Source organism: Eleutherodactylus coqui, chromosome 6, assembly GCF_035609145.1.
Source record: "Eleutherodactylus coqui strain aEleCoq1 chromosome 6, aEleCoq1.hap1, whole genome shotgun sequence".
NCBI lineage: Eukaryota > Metazoa > Chordata > Amphibia > Anura > Eleutherodactylidae > Eleutherodactylus > Eleutherodactylus coqui.
The window spans coordinates 36916055-36939081 of NC_089842.1; the positions used below are offsets into that span (position 1 = coordinate 36916055).

Consider the following 23027-nt stretch of genomic DNA (forward strand, 5'->3'; position numbering starts at 1 on the left):
TATACATTAGGCTCCGTTCATGGCTGCATTGTAGTTTCTATCCTAAACGGAAATCTCAGAGAATGCCATTTCTGTTGCATGTGGAGCTGCACATCGCACATTCCTGAGCGCGATACCAGAATGAGTTTCACAGCCCGACATTGCGCTCGCCCGTGTGAAATTGGCCTAAAGGGTAGTCTAGGAGTGCAGTACACAGTATGAGCTGCAGAGGGTGCTAGGCAGGCATTCAGGCAGAAAGCAACATAAAAGTGTCAGTTTCTGCCACACTCAGGGGGACGTTGGCTACCAGCCAGATTGAAAGGTTGTGCAGCAGCCGTCAAGCACTAGTAGCTTGAGGTCTGGCAAACGTTTGTTTTCACTATCGGGATTTCATGGCCGTAAATACTACATCTGTCCTATCTGTCCCACAGGTAGGGAATAGATCATGCGGGGAAGATCAGGCAGCTGCCTTCAGGCTCAACTGCGCTCTGTAGGGGCGAGTGAGGTTGCACCTATATCAATGTGTTTTTACCCATAATGGCATTTTTTGTTGTCACCAAATCTTACCTGTAGTTCACTTTTGTGGTCAGTCGCATTGTTTTGCAGTTACGGCAAGCAGGCTGTAGATTTGGGCTTTTTTTCTGATGTTTTTGCATAGGCTTCTCAATTGGACATGAAAAATTCCAGAAAATATGTATAAATAAAAAAAGGCCACCCAAAAAGCCACTTGTAAAAAAAACAACAACACATAGTTAGTTTTTTACACCAGATGATACATGCTCGAATTGTTGCTCATGTGAACAGCGCAAACCTGATCAGCAATCAGATGACGAATGATTACTTGGTCATTCATCACATCTTACATGATGGCATACAAATGATTGCCTCTGGTATACCCCCTTGTGTAAAGAGGCATCTGTAAGGAGGGCAGCGATAAACGTGCAGATGATTGCAATTAAGAAAAAAAATCACTATAATTGAAACATATAAATGCAAGTAAACAAGTGCCAATCAGCTTGCTATAAAGTCGGGCGGTATTCATTACGGGCAATTCAGCTGCCTGTGTACAAGGGCCCTTCGAAATCAGATATATTGTATGGCAATATAGTTTATTGTTCTCTCCCCTCACTTATCCTGCAAACAATGCTGGAACAGCAAGTCCATATCTTGTATGTTGTAGGGCCGTCTGACTTTATAATAGATTAGTAACTAGACGGTGGTTCTTTATCAGTTTTATAACTTCTAGGCCTAAAGGCCCATTTACACGCAACAATTTAGCTCTCAATAGACTACACTGTTCTCTCCCCGGCATGTTTATACTAGCCGGGAGAGAAGAATGCAATCTGCTGGCGGCCCGAGGAGAACAATGCAGCTGTTTGCACAGCTGGACGTGTGTTTAAGCACATGCTGGGCTCTACAAACAACTCCTGAAGGCCCTTTTACATGCGAATGAAGATGCTAGTGTTAATGGCCATTAACACTTTATGCAAATAGATTGCTAAATCTTTCAATCGTTTGAAAGATAATCTTTGCCTGTAAAAGGGCCTTAAATTAGAAGATTCCAAACAGGGTGCAACTTGTATTAGTTCTCTGGAATATAAAACTCCGTACAGTCATGTTTCACAATAAATAGTGCAATTTAAAGTGAATCTGTCACAAGGTTCGCGCTGCCTGAAGCACATTGTGCCCTTGCATGTCTTATTCTGTAATCCTGATGCATTTCAGAATAAACCTGCTTTGACTATGTTGTCCAAATGGAGCTGGAAGACACAGGGAGGCATCGCTCCCACAAGTCCTGGACCGGATCATCTAGAGTGACAGCTCTTTCCTTGTTCATATCTAGAGATGAGCGAGTATATTCACTAAGGCACATTACTCGAGGGAGTAGTGCCTTAGCCGAGTATCTCTCCGCTCATCTCTAAAGATTCGGGGGCGGCGGGGGGCGGGGAGCGGCGGGGGAGAGCGGGGAGATCTCTCTCTCTCCCCCCCGCTCACCCCCGCTCCCCGCCGCAACTCACCTGTCACCCGCCCCCGAATCTTTAGAGACGAGCGGGGAGATACTCGGCTAAGGCACTACTCGCTCGAGTAATGTGCCTTAGTGAGTATACTTGCTCATCTCTATTAATATCCTTCTTGGTTTGAATGATATGTAGCTTTATTTTACACCTGCAGTTGTATTAAACCGATCTGTGAAACAAAACACTGATTGAATACCTTCCACTTGTGTCTGTCTCAATAGTGACCGTTCCCAGTAAGGCCCACTGCGTCCCGCATTCCTCATGCAGAATCCTACAGCAGAATCCGGCTCTGCTAGCAGCGGCATACACGCGTACCTGGTTATTTGTTTTTCTTCTGTACTGCAGATGGTCTGCACGACAAGCCGTCGGACATGTGTAGTATGTTATGGAATCCGCGAGCTTTCCGCAATGTGATTGCGGAAGGGCTGCGGATCAGAGGGCTTCCATTGACTTCAATTAAAGCTGTTCATGCGGGATCCGTGAAAAAAATGGAGCATGCTGCAATTTTTTTTCCTCCACTTGCAGAATTGGTTTCTGCAATTGTACAGGAAGAATCGATTTCCCATAGTATACTATGGGTGCTATTTGCTGCAGATCCGCGGTGCGGACGCCGAATGTGGATTCCAGAGCAAAAATCCGTCCGTGGGCAGGAGCACTGAGAGTAATTTTGTAGATATGATACCTTTTAATGCCTAACAAAAATACATGATGTTACAGCAAGCTTTAAAACCTACTCAGGGTTCTTCCTCAGACTTAATGGAATAGATCCAAAGAAGCATATGTATATATACACATGTATAAAATAAAAGGCACAGACATGGTGTGATTAAGGCCGCCTGCACATGTTTGGGTCGGATTCCACATGTGGAATCCCACAGCGAATCCAGCCCTGGCAGCAGCAGCGTCCATGCGGGCCTGTAATATTGCTTCTTTATCTGTACTGTGGATGGACCCGGCGGCCCTCCTTTGGACATGCGCAGTGCAGATTTTTTTTTCAAATGTCTAGTTCTCCAGCACCATCAGCAATCAGTTGTCAGGAATTCACATTGGTTATCAGGAATTCACTATTGTTTCAGCTGTATCCCGCTCCTTGAAGGCAGGCTGGGTATGAAGAACACAGCTGTCCAGCTGTGTTCTCCATACCCCGCTCAGAGTGCTCGGCTGTATAACAGCCGGGCGCTCCGTGCAAAAAATTACTGGATGTAGAAGACAAACAGGGCCACCCTGCTTGTCTTCTGCATCCTCCGCTCGGAGCGCTAGGTAATCGCTCAACGTTTGAGCGATCACCTTGTGCTGTAAGTACACAATGATTATCGCTCAAAGCGATAATCGTTGTGTCTAATTGGGCCTTAAGTCCTTGGTGTTTATACTTATTATTCTGTGTTGTAACATCTGCTTCCTAGTAGGCCTCATGTCCACTAGGAAATTCGGGCCTGTGCGGATTCTCCATGCAGAATCCCGCAGCGGGACTCTCCTTTCCTGGGGACATAAGGCCTAAAAAAATATTTTTCTTACCTGTCCAGACGCTGCGGGTTCCTGTCTGTCCGGATCTTCTTTCTCTGTGCCCGGCGGATGTGCTCAGCACGCCAGCAGCGTGCCGCACGCATGCGCTGTGCACTCTTTTTCCCTCTGAACTCCTGCTCTCCCGCGCCGGAGAGCAGAAATTCAGCTGCGGGTGTACCGCGGGACCAGACGGCTACCATAGGCTTCTATGGAAGCCTGCGGGAGACCCGCAGAAAATGGAGCATGCTGCATTTTCTCTCACGAGCAGGAGAAAACGCAAATCCATTAAAATGCCATCCATGGGTGCAAATTACAATTTAATTGCCCGCGGATGGCTAATGGATCCCTATGGGCAAAATTGAATGCGGATTCCACAGCGGAATCCGCAATTCGATTTTGCCGGTGGACATGAGGCCGTACTGTTGTGACTATTATTATTTACATTTGCCAGTTGTCACCCTTTTGATCACCTAGGGACAGCTTCCGTTGCCCCTAGCATGAGCCTCGTCAGAGCGATCGCCCCGCTTTTAGTATGATAGGTTGAGATTTCCCTTTCCCCATTGTTTAGTTACATTATTACTGATTTCGTTCTCCACAAGTTTACAAATACAATCTATGTCCGTTCCCTTAGATAAATCTTACGTCCGGCCCAGACGAGGTGTTTTGGCGTCCATCTCAGACGTATTAGATACTCTTACCAAAGAAATGAAAACAACGTACCAAAGTATTATAGCCTTTTTTTTATTAAATTATATTTAGAAATTATTTCATACTCCATAAGTAATTATTTAATCAAAGTTATAATAACCATTTAGTTCTATGAGAGTACAATGTAGCATTTACCAACATGAAACCCTTTAAGAAAACTAAAGTGCAATGACATAAAACAAGAAGTACACTTTTGGAAAGACCACAAAAAAAGAAAAGAAAATTCTTCGTTCTGTTTGTCAGCATTTATAGAAAAATACCTTCTGGGACCCAACATGACAGCAATGCCGGACCCCTTCTAGAAAACAGATCTGGAAGTGTGTGTGTTTGGGGGGGGGGGGGTACTTCATTCATTATTACATCGGCAGATCTTGAGTTCGTTGGAGAACATTGATGTGACCGTGATTTTACGAATCAGTAATTACAGCTTTGTATTAACATTATCTGTGAAATGAGAATTGTTCCACATCACTGTAGAGTCATTTATGCAATAATTGGATTTTACATCACGGTTTTGTACATCTCTCTCTCTTTGAAGTATATTTCGGCTTTAGTTCTTTCTCACTTAAGCCCTAAATCATTTTCGAAAACCTTAATTGACGCAAGTATAAAATTCACTTTCAATAACGTATCGCCTCAAGTCACTTTTAATAACTTCTCATTGAAAAGCTATGGATATATGCTTGTCATACAGATGACAGGGAATAGGGTTATAACGCTAGGGCATTGCACCCTTGTCCTTATGTGGGACCCAAAGACCTCTCTGCCACACGAGAGGGCAGCAGTACTACACAATGGTAAGTGAAGGTTGAAGGAGACCTCATACTTGACTCCTGATGGTGAGTATTGTATCTCCTGAGCACTGACTAATGGCAGCTCCATATTGTGCATTGTCCATGAGACAGACAAGGTGTAAGCAGTTCGTGTCTCATGGGGTATATTCGTTTCTTGTTGACCTGTTACGCAGCTAAGATATGTGAGGTAAAGTAAGGCTGGCGGTTTATATATATATATCTACTAGAAAATTCATAAGAGAAGGAAGTCGCTTGGTTGGAGTTGGCTTTTCACACGAGAAAGTTCACAGTAACTTTTTAGTTTTCTCCTTTTTTTTAATAAAAGATACTCAAAATGCTAATACTATATCCAAACTAAAGAGGATATATATATATCAACAGAGAGAGAGCGCCATCTACGGAACAATCGTTGACACTAAGGAATTAGGAATATGTCATCGTTCTAAGAGCACTAGACCTAAACTCGATTATAAAAAACGCAGCATCCTTATAGTCAGAGCTGCTGATATCCGTCACATAAAGGTATATAGAAACGTGTTTGGTGGTTGAAGAACTGTACAGTCAGCTTTCCCAAGCCTGAAAGGGCTGACAAGAGAGAACACTAGATTGCATTCAGTGGCTCAGCAAATGCATATTAGACTCTTGATAGTAATGAGCAAACTTTTGAAAAGTTCGGTTTGGCCAGATTGTCAAACTTTTGCAAAATGTTTGGTTTGAGTTACTTTGAACTAATCCAGAAGTTCAGCAAAACCCTTCAACCTGGTATGTAATACTGTCTATATGTAATACTGTCTAAGAGCCATAAAACCCTTGCATAACACTCGTGGTGTGTTACACAGGGCTTTTATAGCTCTTCGATGTCTTCTACACCAGTGTTCAGGTCTAGTGTTGAGTGAACTGGACTTGTTTCAGTTAGAACTTTGCTAAAAGCTCGATTTGGGTTCGTGCTGAAACGAGCTTTTAGCAAAGTTTAACCCCAAACTGGTTCTACTGGTTCGGTTTGCACAACACTAACTCTCGATTTAATGTCCTCTTTAGGCTGATGCTCGATCGAGTATCGGTCTTGTCGAGTAAATGATTACTCGACCGAGCACCATTCGAGCATGCTGCTCGGTCTAGTAATCAGTTACTTGACAAGACCGATGCTCGATCGAGCACCAGCCTTAAACGAGCGTGCTCGCTCATCTGTAGTCCCCTTACATTGCACTCATTGACAGTATTAGAAGTGAGGTTTTACGGGGAGTTGTGCTGCCGACAACAATAGTTTTTGCAGTGCCATCTGCCAACAAATCAGCATCTGGTTGTGTTTTTCGGCTGATCGCTGCCCAGTTCACTCGGGGTAATAATCGGATACGAATATTCATTGGAGGTTCATTCAACTCATTATCGGACCTTTTATGTCCCAGTCTCCCATTTTGAACTCACAAGCGAACAGGCAAAAAAAGAACTTGAGTTCTGCTTATGTACGGAAATACAGAGTAATGCTTCCAGGATAAATCTATATATCTATATACCTGAATTTCCTTTATGTAGAGGCATACCTGGATTATCTAGGGAACAACCCTAGACAAGTGATTATGGCATGCAGCCCTTAGCTAGTGGTTTAGGTTGGGTTCTTATGGTATCTTGGTGTAGTGTCATCCATACAAGTCCACAGTATAAAAAAGATTTCCATCTCTAGTATAGTCTTATGACCTGCGGGTAGGATTCCCAGCATGGGCCGGTTTGAGTAGCTCTATACTTTCCATTAGTTTAGATGGAGAATGACTGTTCATACACAGTTGGCCAGGATTATAACTTGCCAGTGTTTTGTGAAGTGTCCCATCCACATGGTTAGAAATGTTTGGTCAGATAAAGAATGTGATCCCATCAATGTGGAGTAATAACTTTAACTAACCAATGCAACATTAGACATTCTGATATTGCCTTAAAGGGGGTTTTACAGGGAAATACTATCGATGACCTATCATCAGGATAGGTCATCAATAGTCAGTCGCTCAGGATCCTGACTGATCAGGTGAGCGGGCGCATGCTGTCTGCACCGCAAATACACAGAGGTCGGAGCGGAAGTCTCCACACCGACCTCTGTGTAGTGGCCGGCACTTGTAACTGCAGGCACAGCTCTCATTGAAATCAATGGGAGCCATGCCTGCAGTTACAAGTGGCGGTCACTATACGCAGGTCAGCACGGAGGCTTCCACTCCGACCTCTGTGTATTTGGTGCGGAAGTCTCCACGCCGACCTCTCATGTAGGGGCCCATTTAGACACAACAGGCACTTACTGAATCCCTGCCTGTTCTTCCTGAAACTTGTCAACATGGACTTGCAACAGTCAATACCTAGAAGGACAGAGCGGCGGGGAACTGGAAAGCAGCGGAAGTGGTGGGAGATGGTATAATGTGGTTAGTTTGGTTTCAGCTCAGGTGCCCGGTTCTGGACGGTGGTTTTAGCCGCATCTGTGGCGGAACCGGCTTTTCTTACTTGCAAAAAGACAACCAGTAGAAGGTATTACTAGATCATAACATTGTAAGTCTTATGAGAGACGCGCTATTACATGACTCAGAAGTCATTATAGGTATAGGTCTGTCAGAGGATCCGGGGAAAACCTCTAGATTAAATCAAGACTACTTGAAGCCCGCCATACTGTAATTAACAACATTTCCTAATCCCGATTCTGGTTCCTTTTTTTTTAATTAAAATGTTTAATTAGGTTTTGAGAATAAAAATTGTGCAATTATAATGAGCCATTATTAACTGTTGATGTTCCCTGAGGTCTCTCTGAGAAAGACCGTGACCCACGTTTATTAAGACTGATGTTTCATATGCGGTGTAAGAAAAAGATCATTTGCGTGAATTGCACCAGATTTATTAAAGGGAGACTCACCTCCTAATAAGTTATGCTATGAGGAAGCATAGATTTGCGCCAAAATTTGCGCTGTTTTCTGACTTTAGCATTATTGAATCCGCTAAAGGTCACGACCGAGGTGTGGTTAAAACCATATTGGAAAAGCAGTATCTGTTTTTGCAGCTATTTTCTATGCGGCTGCAATTTTTTGTAGATGAAATACAATTATCTTACATGTTTAACCTTTAAAAAAAAGTAACTGCTTTGAAAACCGTGGATTTAACATCCCCCTAAGGGCTCATTCACACAGGCATATATATGCTTCGTATTATCTGTGAATTTTTTACGCATGTAATATGAAGTACTGAATCCTTATTGATTTGCATTGGGGGATTCAGACCTGCATTTTTCATGCACGTATTTACGCAAAAATGCAGCCAGTCCTTTTGTGCTCTGAAATAGTCCCTTAACCATTTGCAATCCAATTTTGGATTCAGGGTTTCCTAGGATGCTTTCTCTTTCTGCCATTATTCAATGGCGCCATCTGCTGGCTAGAGCCAGTACTGCAGTATGTGACATGCTGGAGAGGCCGCCAACAACAGAGCGGCCAGTAATATAAAGTAAGAATACCCTGCCGGACGTCTTCAGACATCGTAGCTGTACAGCCTTCAATCAGGATGTTGGAAGACGTCAGACAGTGGATTGGAAAGGGTTAAAATCAACGAGACCGTCTTGTATTTTTTTTTGCATGCGTGTGGATACAAAAGCAGGTAATGCACATGGTTTCAGTCCATGAATACTCTTCGTATTCACGGACCGAAAACTGCATAAACCTGTGTGAAGGAGCCCTAAAACTAGTAAATCCTGCCCACTATTTAGTGCTTTTTCAATACTGGTGATTGTCAAGAAAAGTCTCAAATTTTCATGCAAAATTGTCAACATTTACATCTTTTTTTGCATCAAGAAACGAATGAATGAATGTGGAGGCGTCTTTCTGCTGACCTACATCATTCCCCTCCGCCGTCCCACATCGTCGGATGATACAGTGATTTTATAATGACTGCTTGGCTGTTTTGCTGCTTCTCTTCCTTCCTGTATTCCCAGTAATTGCATAGAACCTCAAATTTCCCAACGATGCTTTCTTGGCATTGGACTTGTTGGTCTGTAAGGTTCTAGACAATTCCTGATGGTGATTATTGAGGAGCGTTGAGCATAAGATGAGGCAAAACGAGCTCCTATTGAACTTCATGCATTGATATCGCTATCAGCAAATGAGCCTGGTGATAAATTGTAGCCCGATAGTTTGGATTTACCTATGGATATGGCCTACACATGATTATCATTGGCATTGTTGCATAGTTACATGCCCTAAGTGGACAAAATCCTATCGAGCTACTAGAACTGCTCAGCTGCTATTATTGGGGACTGCTAAGTGTGGCCATACGTTCGCATCCGATGCAGGGGAAATGTAGGTAATATCACCTGTAGGCTTCCATTGATGCGATCAATGCCAATAGAGTGTCCCTTTGGCTTCTGTTGGGGTGGTAGACTTCAACATACTTTTTTTTCAACTGGATGGGAAAGGCTAGAGCAGCAGACTGCGCTTCCCCATACAGAGGATTCCTGTGAAAATCATCCTCGTTGGTAAGAATACTTATCATTTGGGATTCAAACATTTTCAGGTTTTTTTTTAGTAATTATCACAGCTTTTACTTTATTATCGTGTAAGAAATGGACATGTGGGGCAATGCAAAGAAGGCTCGGACAGAGGAGAATAGGTGAATCCCCCGGTGGGCTCTGAGTCAGGAGTAGGCCCCCAAACCCCCTGCCCGAATGGCACACGATGCTGTATTTCCATTGAAATACATACAGCATCCTAGAATGTAATATTTGCATGTAACTGCTCACTGGGCTCCCAGAATAAACTTTAACGGTGGGCCCTGAGCACCCCGGGCCGATACGGATACAAAATGTTTTTCATTGCGTCCAATGAGGATGTATAAATTAGTTTTTTATTTTCGCCTCTCCTTCCCTCTCTGTTTGCAACCACATGGAGAATGAAAAAAATGAGTGAAAAAGACAAAGTAGTCGCCAACCATATGCTTTACCAAATGAACCCACATTAAATGGAAGGTACTTTTTAACATATTTGGGCAACTCGGTCTTATTGTTTAACACGAATATGGATGGAGTACAGCCAGCACCTCTAACTCAGAGCATTCTCACATGAGCGTGTTGGTTTAGCATATTCCGCACTCAGGTTTGCACGCGGAATATGCGGTACCAATATCCCGTAGGCCGCCATGTTATCGCTCATAGAAATTGCCCGAAAAATGACAAACAACAAAAATCACAGCATGCACTCTCTTGGCGCATATTATGCGCACGGACACGCGAAGATAATGCATGCCGATGGGCGTCACGCAGCAGGTACAGAATGACAGTACGGGCAGCACGCTGCGAATAACAGCTGCTGAGCGCGGCCTCAGGGTGATCACATACCATTAGCAATGAAAAATCTATGCTAGCCCCGCCCCCTGGATCAGCCCACCCACTTTTTAAAAGTAGCAAGAGGTGGCCAAATTCTCAAATTTTAGTGCAAATATGGTGTGTGCCAAAATGTCGGACTTTTCTATTACATAGACAGGAAATCGGTCGTGGTTCAGGAAGGGTCATCCAAGACAGCTGGTGTTGTGTTAGATATGAGAGTGGGTGCAGATTAGATAAAGTAAGTCAATTAGGCAGTAAAATACAATTTTAAGCTATTTCTGATAGACTACAAGGAAAAAAAAGATAGTTTATTGGTCACTTTGGGCTGTGACAGTTCTTTTTTTACAATGTCCACATCGCTAACTGACTGATCATTATGGCTTATTTTACAGTGCTTTTACCAGAACAGCGGAACATCCGGTCCTTCAGATGGAGCTGTCCGTAGGCTGGATAGATAACCTTGTCTGAACTACTGGCTAATAAGTATCAGCTGTTACTATAGAGAACAGCATCAAACTGCCCAAAACAAGCTGCATATGTAAACATTTCCCCAAAGTTCCCCTTTAAAGTCCCCTCATTTATGTCTGCGGCCCATTGAAATGTAGCAATTATAATTGATACAATTGGAAGAAACTCAAGAAGCGATCGTTGTTTCTTTTATAAGGCTTTACAGATACAGCAATGCTGCAAAACTGCATAAGGCTTTACCGTTAATTGCCGCAGTTACGTGATTTCATCTATCCAAGCTTCGCGGCTGAAAGCTGCTTTGAAAACTAAAGTAATGTGTACGGGCGACGTTAGTTAAGTGAGCTCATATGTGAAATTAATCAATGGCCATAAAATTGATCCTTCCGGTTAGTGAGATACACTGAATAGCAACTTTATTAGAGATCCCCATCTAGTAGCACATTAGACCTCCTTTTAGCCTTCAGAACCTTGGCGGTCCATCATGTGATGAAATCGTTCTGCACGGATATCAACCCCTGCGGACTGGAAGCTTCTTGCAGTTGCTGCAAATTAGATGGAGGTCTGACGAGGACTGATCAGCTTACAGGAAGGAGTCATTGATTCCAAAGTCTCACCTCCCACCAGCATGGTACGACAGAAATCTGGATTCATCTGAGCATGTGATGGTTTTCCTCTGGTCATTCGTCCAATTTTTGTGCTTCTTTGCCCGCTGAAGTCTTGCTTTTCTGTATCTCTGATACATAATGGTGCTGGAAGTGATCACCTGCGGTTATAGCCCATCCGTGCTAAGGAACCCCGAATAGTGAATTTGGGCAAGTTAGTTTGAGCTTCGGTGTTGGAGCATGGTCAAGCAAACCAGATATATCTGTTGGCCTGATGTCCATCTCTGTCCTTTTTTGTTGTCAAGCTGTTTCCGGCCACAGCATCCTTTTTCGATGGATGTTTTTCCTCAATCACGCCATTATTATAGATATACTCTCCTTACCGCCACACGAGAAAACCCCACAACGTTGAAATATTAGCCCTAACTAGTCTACCACCGATGACCAGGCCTCATTAGAAGTCGCTCAGATCACTTGATTTTCCCAGATTCACACTAAAACTGATCCATGGAAAACCAGTCATGTCATTTTATGCTGCGCTCCGGGGTCTGATATCACGCAGGGGAGCTTCACTTGAGAATGGGCTGGTATCTATAATAAAGTGGCCATTCAATGTATAGTTTATTTCTGCATGTAAATGGTCATCCTCTGACTTAATGCTATGATAGAATATTCTAAGGACCCATCGCTCAAAAGATGTCTTTAGAGCGACTTTTGAGCGATAATCGTTGTGTCTATTTACGGGGCAAGGTGATCGTTCAACGTTGAGCGATCACCTTGGGCTCCGAGCAGGGAATGCAGAAGACAAGCGGGGATGCTTGTCTTCTGCATCCAGCTGTTCCCCGTTCAGACTGCCCGACTGTTATACAGCCAAGTGCTCTGAGTGGAGGATGCAGAAGACAAGCAGGGTGGCCCCGCTTGTCTTCTGCATCCAGCTGTTTTCTGCTTGGAGCGCCCAGCTGTTATACAGCTGAGCGCTCCAAGCAGGGTATGGAGAACACAGCTGGACAGATCTGTTCTTCATACCCAGCCTGTCTTCAGGGAGCGAGATACAGCTGAAACAATGGTATCAGCTGTATCCCGCAGTGAATTTCTGATAACTGATCACTGATCTTTCAGCATGCTCAAAGACAATGACGGTTTAACAAAAATTGCACAATGTCAGTGCAGTTACACACAACGATTATCGCTCAAAAGACGGCTTTTGAGCGAATTTTGAGCGATAATCGTTGTGTTTAAATGGGCCATGAGGTCGCTTTCACATCTGCGCTCGGGATCCTGCTTTCCTGCTCTACTCGGGGAGGAGGGATGGGGAATCCCCGAGGCCAAATTGCTCCGTCTTTGGACGGAACCGAACAGTGCCAGATGGACCCCATTGACTATAATGGGGTCCAATCGCTTTCCACCCAGCTGCCTATCTTTTGGATGGAAGCAAAAAGTGCTTTTTCTTCCGGTACTTCGAGGAGGATCTGTGACGGAGGTTCTGGCACAGATGTGAAACTGGACTGAAACCGGACTCAAAGTAATAATCAGCTTACAGTGGTAATAATCTCATAGAAATATTGTCTATAAATGTTATTTTTTTTTTATACATTTGCTCCAGGTACAAGCATTGAAGCCCTAATGGTGGAGGGCTATACGTTTATTTCATACCTAGTTCAGACCTGATGAGACTAGTAAGCCCTTTAGCTTATACAAAAGATTGTACTGTCTAATTATTGCAGTGGCTTGGCTAAACATTTTTTGTCCCCCCATCCGCTCCCCCAGATCTTTCATACTAAGGATTCCCTTTCAGAAGTCTTTTTTTCTTACCATCATAACAGCATTTAGCATTGAATAAGAGTTCCAGCAGAGGTACTATCAGTGTACACCCCACTGTCTGCACCCAGCAGAGGTAGCATCAATGTACACCCCACTGTCTGCACCCAGGAGAGGTAGCATCAATGTACACCCCACTGTCTGCACCCAGCAGAGGTAGCATTAATGTACACCCCACTGTCTGCACCCAGCAGAGGTATCAGTGTACACCCCACTGTCTGCACCCAGCAGAGGTAGCATCAATGTACACCCCACTGTCTGCACCCAGCAGAGGTAGCAGCAATGTACACCCCACTGTCTGCACCCAGCAGAGGTACAGTCACTGTACACCCCACTGTCTGCACCCAGGAGATGTAGCGGCAATGTACACCCCACTGTCTGTACCCAGCAGAGGTACTATCAGTGTACACCCCACTGTCTGCACCCAGCAGAGGTACTATCAGTGTACACCCCACTGTCTGCACCCAGCAGAGGTACAGTCACTGTACACCCCACTGTCTGCATGCAGCAGAGGTACTATCAGTGTACACCCCACTGTCTGCACCCAGCAGAAGTACAGTCACTGTACACCCCACTGTCTGCACGCAGCAGAGGTAGGCGCTTTGTAGAATGAATTACTAGTCTAGGACCTGGTGACACTGCTGAAGCACACAGGAAATTTGTCACTGGTTCTTAGCAAGTCATGTAGTGATGCTCTAATGACTATTTGTGCAGCTGACAGAAGCATTACCCACTAGAAGACATAGAAGTAAAGACCGTTCTGTGACTTTAAATGAACCCTGTCACATACCTACTGCTGCCATCACCGGGGACACCGTACAGTAGGGACAGACAGGCTGAGTCCAACTTATGGGCTGCTTGGCTCATAAGTCAAAGACCATTGGAATTAGTGTGTCCGTTATTACTTCATGCTATTCTTAAGTACAGGTTCCCTTTAAGTATTCTTAAAGGCTATGTCCACCTTTGCAACCAAATGTTTTTACTGTCCCAATACATGTAAAAAGAAACAAAGTACCGGTATATTTGCAAATGGACCCTTATGGCCTTTTACATTGAAAAACCTCACCACTGGATCTTGGGCTTCTCGCTCATCGCTTCACCTTTCAAGTGAAGCCCTGAGCGGGGATCATTTATACGGACTGTGAAGCCCCACGATCCACTGATAGTTTTTATGCTGACTGAAAGTCAGTCATAACGAATAGTGAACACATTTTTTGCATTTACACTGCATGATTATTGCTCAAATTCGATTGTTTGAAGGAATTTTGAGCGATAATTGTCCCATGTAAATGGGCCATTCCGTATACTTTTCTCTCTCTTTCTCCATTCGGTTTGTTATGAGGCTGATACATTGAGAAAAAGGCATTTTTCTTCAATAAGATTTCTTACAGAGTTTCTTATCTCCTTTTGTACTAAATGGAAGTTGTTTATGGTCGGCTTTAATGCTATTATTATAACACTCTAATAATATACCTATTCTGCGACATATTATCCTTTTGCCAGCTCGTTGTCGGGTGCATTCAGACGGGCGTATGCATATGTTGGTCCGCAAATACATAGCATGTTCATGGGCTAAAAAAAGCTATTGCCCTGCGTTTTTCTGCTTATCGGCAGTCTCACGTAAATGCACAGTGTATTTATGCATATAAAAAGTTACGCAAAAAATTCTTGTAACTTAGCCCCGCCCCCACCCCACCTCCTTTCATTGCAAATAGTGCAGAGGGGCGGAGAGGAGGCAGAGAGGGGACGGGAGCTCAGTTCCTGCTCCTGGCTCTTCCAGCCTCCCCCACCTGCAGATGAGGACGACGTATATCGGCTCGAAGTGAAAACCGAGCCGATAAACGTTCATGTGAATCCAGCCTTAATGCAGTGTTTCCCAACTCCAGTCCTCAGGGACCGCCAACAGGTCATGTTTTCAGGATTTCCTCAGTATTGCACTGGTGATGTAATTATTGTCGCTGCCTTAGACATTGCCACAGGTGTTCTTACCATAGGATATCCTGAAAACATGACCTGTTGGGGGTCCCTGAGGACTGGAGTTGAGAAACACTGATTTAATGAATGTATGTTAGCACGAAGTTGGGCACAGATGGAAGAAAGTGTTTGCGTTGATTTCCTCCGGGTACTCTGGTACCCTCCCGCACTTTAAATGCATGCTAATAGGTGAATTGTGAGCCCCAATGAGGACAGAATCCGTAATTTCAAGTGATAAAGTGCTGCGTAATATTTACATGCTATAATATTAAAGGTGGAAGAAAGTAAGTATTACTGCATGATCTGACTATCGCCCACAGGCGGATTATCGCTGCGGTCAGACGCCCGCCGCGAATTCTGCAGCAATGTCCGTCCATAGACATGCTACGTTAAATGATTCTCCCCTGCCCATGAGCGGAAATGAATTGCGATTTTCCGCTCGCGGGGGCGAATCACAGCATGTTCTAATTTGTGTGTAAAACCGCATGAACGGTTTCCATTGCAGTCATTGGAAGCCGTCCTTCCTGCGATACTTCCACGGTGAGCACAGCGTAAGTATCGCAGGAAATCGCGTCACAGCCCAGCACCGCCGCGTCATGTCTTGCACTGCGCATGTGCGCTGGCTCGCCAGCCAAGATGCTGGCAGCAGATCCGGAGAGGTGACTATGGGGTCTCTGGGGGCACTGGGTCTGATTCCAATGCAAGATTTCGCAGTCGGAATCCAATCTGGCCCTGGGCATGGGGCCTTTACTTGGCTTGTGTATTGCCTGTATGAAGATGCGTAGGAGCTGTATAAGCAAAACGATAAGAAATGTTTAAATCAAAACTTATTGAAAACTTTCTCCATATTAGATGCATTGGTATAATTAAAAAAATAGTTGCAAAGGTGTTTAGAGCCTTTAAGGCAGGGCTCCAGGCCAACAGAAATGGATTCGGGCACCTTTAACTCCTCAGGTCCCTTTTACACGGGCCGATCCTTCAGATTCCAACATCCAGCAGGAATCTGAACGGTTATCGTTCAGTGTAAATGCATGCCTGACTGAACGACGGATCGGCCCCTGTAAACAGGCAGTCTTTCATCTATGAACCGCTGCCTGTTTACTGTGAATGGAGGCGGGCAGTCCGGATCGAACCCCGGCCCGCTCTGCCTCCATTCACTAGTGATGTTCATTCCTGTGTAAAAACTATTATCGCTGGGACGACTGTTAGGCATCTGCACCCAACAGGTCGTCGTGTGTAAAAGAGCCCTAAGCCTAAACATTTAGTAGCCAAAAAATATATTTTTGGTTGACAAAATAAAGTCAATTTTCATGACATGTTAAAAAAAGAAGAAATCACTTAGAGTAGACTATGGACTGTCCGACCTTGGCATATTAGACTAGTATCCAGTGCCAACAATTTTTGGTAATCAGCTCAGCCTGCTGTAAACCACAAAAGTGCTCTAGCCTCACCCCCCGCTTGCACTCTTATGGTGCCGGGTCCCTCACTACTCTCCAGTTCCTGCTACAGCAGCAATGATGTCCTGACAATGACCACCCGAAGTGAGGACAGTGATTGGCTGCAGCAGTCACATGTCCAGCTCTTAGTGACATTGTAGCTGCTGCAGCAGGGAGTAGAGTGAAGCATGGTCCAGGCACCATCGGAGTGGGGATCGGATTGGGTGTGCAAGCCTTTCTTATGTTTTTGCAGCAGGCTGAGCACTTTGTCACTGCATAACCCCTCAAAGCCGAAAACAATGTACTCTGCGATCTGGCTACCAGCAGTCACCCCTAGAGGGAGCATAGCCTCTTACTACATCCTTTTATTTTACATTGAACTGAGTAATAACATAGTATGCAATGAGCTCCCATGCTCTCCTTCTGGTTATAGCTGCAGGCAGCTAAAAGCTATGTTTTATATTATGTCTATGCAGCAGGGCTCTAGGCTAAAAAAATAACAGTTGGGTGCCTTTGACTCTCGAGTCTAAAAAAGTTAGGAGCCAGATGCCATTTTTTTGGTAGCAATTATAGTAGCCATCTGGAGCCCCGTAAGGTGTTAAACGTCTTAACCAGATTGGACGTGTCTACGGGCGGATCAACCCATTGAGTTGTCTGCTTTACGGAACACTGAATTTCTCACAGTCAAAAACAATAACCATATAAAAAAATATTTCCCTCATAGAACAAATCGTCAAATGTTATATCGTACCTTCAACATAAAGTATTTGGAAGTTTTCCCTTACAAAAACAATTCACATTGCTACATAGTTCATTAACGTAATATCTTCATTCCTCCAATTGTCCGTGACGTGAAGCCTTTACAATCTGTAGAACTTATATTCACATTCCCTTTTAGAGTTCATGTTCTTCATACAATTCCTTTTACCTGTTTTTTTTAGTCAGGGTGTCTTCGGTTCACTCTATAGTTTTGTCGTCTGCTTATTGGAAAGGTGCGAATTCTCTACTGGTGAATAAGCCAAATCTGTGATCTGTAAAGACTTTTAAGTGAAGAAGACCTCTTAGGAAAGCTTGTCCAGGCAGGAGGCCCAATGTCTTTAACCTGGTGGCACAAAGGACACATACATTCTTTTATTAAGATCTTGTGTCTTAGATAACCCAGCTCTGCTTCTGGTCCTTCATATCTGCTCCAGGCAATGATGCCTTGAGTCCCCCTGAGGAGCTTCCTGTGTTGAGAGTGTTCGTTGGCTACGGGAGGCACTGTTGGTTGTAGACCGAGTAGATGAAGAACCTGAGCGGGAGCTTCTGGAGCCTGAGGAAGATGATCCAGGTTTCATTAGGCCAGCTTTAGGTGCTTCTGCATCTTCCCTGTAATAGAGTTATTCCCCCCAAAAAATCAGTTAATGGACAGCATGGCCTAAAAGTGTGGTTTCCAGTCTATGGTTCTCTAGCTGTAGTGGAATTATAACTCCCAGCATGCCCAGACGTAACGAATAATTTTAAAGGTGGGAGACACAGGTTGGACATTACTAGTGTATAATAGAGAAGAGAAGTTGCTATAGTTGAGCAAACTCATAATCTGAACATCCAAGAGACAAACAACACCAGCTAGGATGGCCAACACTACCGGCTGAGTACATAAAGGAAGGGTATAGTGTAGAAACTACAAAACTTACTTCACAAAGGGGTAGTGAAACACACTAACCCCACCCCGAATCCGAAAACGCATGTAAATCAATCACTTTTAGGTCAAGGGATGCCGATCCAAACCAAGTAGACTATCAGAGAGGCGCCATATATTTATTGTAGTAAGCTGGAGAGAGTGACAGACTGGGACATGTTTCGGGCAACTACAAACAACTTGCCCCCTTTCTCAAGCAAAAGAACTTACATAATTAGTATCAGGGTCATCCCAGGACAAATCACCCAAGGGATAACACCCAACCACCTCCGGTTTTTAAGAAACTTTGCACATTTGTTCGTTAGTCGAATGTATTTAAAAAATTCAATTTTCAGGCCCATCAGGTCATGTGGTCAAGAAATACAGTAGGGCAAGGTTTTTGAAAGGTCACTGAGATGCATAATTTTTGACAATTCATATCTCGAAAACTATTGGTTGCAGACCGCTTCGAGTGAATTTTGAGCGAGAATCGTTGGGTCCAAATGGGCCTTAAAGGGGTTGTTCCGCGAAACAAAGTGGGGTTATACACTTCTGTATGGCCATATTAATGCACTTTGTAATGTACATTGTGCATTAAATATGAGCCATACAGAAGTTATTCACTTACCTGTTCCGTTGCTAGCGTCCTTGTCTCCATGGTGCCGTCTAATTTTCAGCGTCTAATCGCCCGATTAGACGCGCTTGCGCAGTCCGGTCTTCTCCATGTTGAATGGGGCTACTCGTGCTGGAGAGCTGCTCCTCGTAGCTCCGCCCCATCACGTGTGCCGATTCCAGCCAATCAGGAGGCTGGAATCGGCAATGGACCGCACAGTAGACCTGCGGTCCACCGAGGGTGAAGATCCCGGCAGCCATCTTCACAAGGTAAGTAAGAAGTCACCGGAGCGCGGGGATTCGGGTAAGTACTATCCGTTTTTTTTTTTCAACACATGCATCGGGTTTGTCCCGCGCCGAACGGGGGGGCTATTGAAAAAACCCGTTTCGGCGCGGGACAACCCCTTTAACTTGTAAATTATTAATTTTAACTCTTGATCTTTCTAGACTTTAGTAGTCCAGTGGGCGGTACTAATCGGGAAGTAACAGCCTACTCTGTGTAAGTGTACCTACAGTGACAGCTGTCACTCACTGATATGCAAGGTGTCATTCTCTTCGTAATAATATGTACATTTATATTATATTTCTCCTAACACTGTAATTACAATACAAGTTAAAGTTAAATTGGGGGAAAAAATATATTTTTTAAACTTATATTGGAATTACATCACAGAAGGGGAAATATAAAAAAAATAATTAAAAACAATCACAGAAAATGGCCATTACTTACTGACTGAGGAGTGCATATAGATGCATCCTCCTCTCACCATGCAGGTAGCTGACTACCAAATGGAGGAGCAAATAACACCTGTGCAGGACACCGATGAGACAGCCACTCACACTGCCTCTTGATATATGAATATTGGAATTACAGTGTTAGCAAAAATCTGTTGTAAATCTACATATTACGAAGAGAATGACACCTTGTACATCTTCTTACACCCAAAAGTTTTCAAAATATGAATGATCAAAAATGATGGTTCTCAATGACCTTCGGAAAATTGACCCCATAACCCAGTGGGTCTGAATGTTGAATTTTTATATGCATTCTAGTATTGAACAAATGTGCAAAGTTTTGTAAAAATCAGAGGGAGCAATTTGTTTGGTTTCCCGCCTGTCACTCCAACTTACTACAATAAAGATATGGCACCTCTCTGATGGTCTACTTAGTTTGGATCAGCATCCCTTGACCTGAGAGTGATTGTTTTACATGCGATTCTGGATTTGAGGGGCAGTTTTGGTGTTTCCCTACCTCCTTGTGAAGTAAGTTCTGTACTTTCTACACTATATACACTTCCTTTATGTACTGGTGCTGGAATTCCTTTTCTGTCTCCCGCTACTTCTAAAAGAAAGCAGGTTTTATCGCGAACACAGAAAAGGGTTCTTTACTGTAAGGGCAGTGAGACTGTGAAACTCTCTGCCTGTGGATGTGGTGATTGCAAAATCCATAGAGGAGTTTAAAAGGGGACTTGATATCTTTCTAGAGGGGGAGGATATTACAGGATATAAATTTTAGGTGACCAGTGGGTTGTTGATCCAGGTATAAAGACAAATAGGAACTATTAGAGGTTGATCCAGGGATTAGTCTGACTGCCATTAGGGAGTCAGGAAGGAATTTTTTCCCCGAAAGGGCTAATTGGTTTCTGCCTCTTGGGGTTTTCTGCCTTCCTCTGGATCAACAAGGAGGTTAAACAGGCTGGACTAGATGGACACTGTCTTCATTCGGCCTTACATACTATGTTACTATGGATGTTCTTTAACTGTGACCAAGACCCAGTGGGACCTGGGGACTGGACCTCAAGCACTCTCCTGTTTCTGGATATATTCAAATGGATTTGGAACTAAACTGGAATCAGGCTTTGGGATTATGACAAGGCTCCTTGGAATTGCAGATGTGGTGGGGCGCCCTATTTTGGCATTTCTGTCACATCAAGTCATTCCCACATTTTATATATATTTTTCGTGATCTTATTGTAACCCTGTCGGAGCGCCGTCCTGCTTTAATTTATCCAACACTAATCTGCGGTGGAGCAACTCTGAAGCCTTATGCAGTCAGAATACAGGAACTTGCACTTTTCTCTACCCCATTATTACCTAATTTCATTCAGGAACTCGTCTTCTTTCCGTTTCTTGAGTTCTTTCTTTCGAAACAGGTACCAGCAAATAAGAAATAGAAATAACATCCCACCTACTGAGCCACAAGTGACTCCTGCCAGGAACGCCACATTGACTGGAGCTGTGAAAGGTTTAGAGACATAATGCAGATTTTATTGTAAGGAAGCAAAAGTGTTATAATGACTTAGAATCATAGTTTTAATAAAGGGCCACTATGGTGAAAACACATTTTTCCATCCCTTCTCCCCTCAACCGATTGCCTGTCACACTCTGGAGGTCTTCTCTGTATATTGCAGTCATTCCCATGCAGTGCAGCCCCTTTTCTTATTAGGCATCATCATGATGGTGAGATTTATTTGGTTTCACTTTTACATCAATCCCATGATGCATCAGCACATCATTAGCTAGTGGCTACACCGTTTCTGCCTGGTGGGGGACGACGACATTTTTAATTATCATCACCTTTTACATTCAGCTAAATAAACTACAGACCATAAGTATACAGTCAGGAGGATGAGCTGTGATCTCCTCTATTATAACTGAGTGTAAGGATTTCTGTGATCATTGGTAACTGTGATAGGAGTGTCTGTGTCCCGCTGTACACAGTTTCTTTAGTATGGTCCATGTAAGGGCTCCTGCACAATTGCGCTTTTCCCGTGAGTTTTTTTTTTTTTACAAGAAAGTCAATAGGACTTTCTAATGTTTAAAACGAATTGCGATTTTCATGCGATGTGCAGCAAATTCCACCCTAGCCTAACATAGCCTAACACCCCATTTACACTGACAGATGATCACTCAAAAGTCGCTCAAGCGACAGTTTGAGTGACAGTTTTGAGGGATCATCTTTGCATAATCTAAAGCCGCTATCACTCAGCGAACCATACAGCTGTTCTGCATAAGCAAACAGCTGTATTGTTCTCCGCAATTACAGCTTGCGTCTCACTGTGAACTACCAGCAGAACGAGAGCGGAAAGAATCTTTTCAGCACTGCCAACTGTGATAACAGCCTGCACCGCTGATAAGAGTTCATTGCTCAATTCAAGAAACCTAGAATTGAATCATGAACGACTTGTGCACGAAAACTGCTCGATGTCCGTGCATTTAGAACCGACGATTCTCGCTGAAAAGACGGCTTTGAGTGAATTTCGAGCGAGAATCGTTGGGTCTAAATGGGCCTTAACTTGTAAATTATTAATTTAAACTCTTGATCTTTCTAGACTTTAGGAGTCCAGTGGGCAGTACTAATCAGGGAGTAACAGCCTACTCTGTCTAAGTGTACCTACACTGACAGCTGTCACTCACTGATAGGACCTCCCACTGGACTCCTAAGCCTGGAAAGATCAGGAATTTAAATGAATTAAACACAACTTATTCTGAACCTTTTCCTACAGAGGTATATATCAATCTACTCAGCAAATCCTGCTTTATATCATCATGCTGGCTTTCAGACTGTATGTTCAACATGACATGTTTCCTTCAAGTGTATGACGTTATATGCAGTATCTGATGACAACAAAACTGTGATGCCATTTCTAGAGTATAATAAGAAATACAGGGTCACTAGAAGAGAAACAGATACTTTCAACGGTTTATAGAAACCAGAATGTGATTGCTCTCAGTAAGAGAAACCAAGTAACCTTGTAGATACGATACCTTTTAATGGCCGACAAAAATACATGATGTTACAGTAAGGTTTCAAATTTACTTAGGGCTCTTCATCAGGCATGAGAAGATTTTGCTCTACCAACTAACACGGTACCAAACCTTTTCCTTTTTTTACCTTTCCCAAAGTTTTACACAATTTTTGGTGACTGAGATGTTAGAACCTTTTTTGGGGTATTTTGGGGTGTCCATATAAATGTATGCTTATACACATATTGGATTGTACATGTTATAACTGCCAATCAAAAGCTAAAAGAAGGTACAACGATAAATCCCCCAAAGCCTAGAAGACGAATAAAACAAAAGTTTCTTCATTGAGATGAAACTACATTTCTGTGATTTC

The 23027-nt window shown here is 43.6% G+C and overlaps 1 protein-coding gene across 2 annotated transcripts in view; it reads right to left on the reverse strand.

The window, feature by feature from the left end:
• Positions 1 to 7852: 7852 nt before the first annotated feature.
• Positions 7853 to 23027, reverse strand: part of CLMP (CXADR like membrane protein) — a 125752-nt gene continuing 110577 nt past the window's right edge. For both annotated transcript variants that reach the window (XM_066606601.1, XM_066606602.1), the window contains exons 6-7: positions 21002 to 21143; positions 7853 to 18003 (exon numbers count right to left, since the gene is read on the reverse strand). In XM_066606601.1, the coding sequence (XP_066462698.1) occupies positions 17814 to 18003; positions 21002 to 21143 (332 nt within the window). In that variant the 3' untranslated portion in view covers positions 7853 to 17813. The remainder of the gene's footprint in view (positions 18004 to 21001; positions 21144 to 23027) is intronic.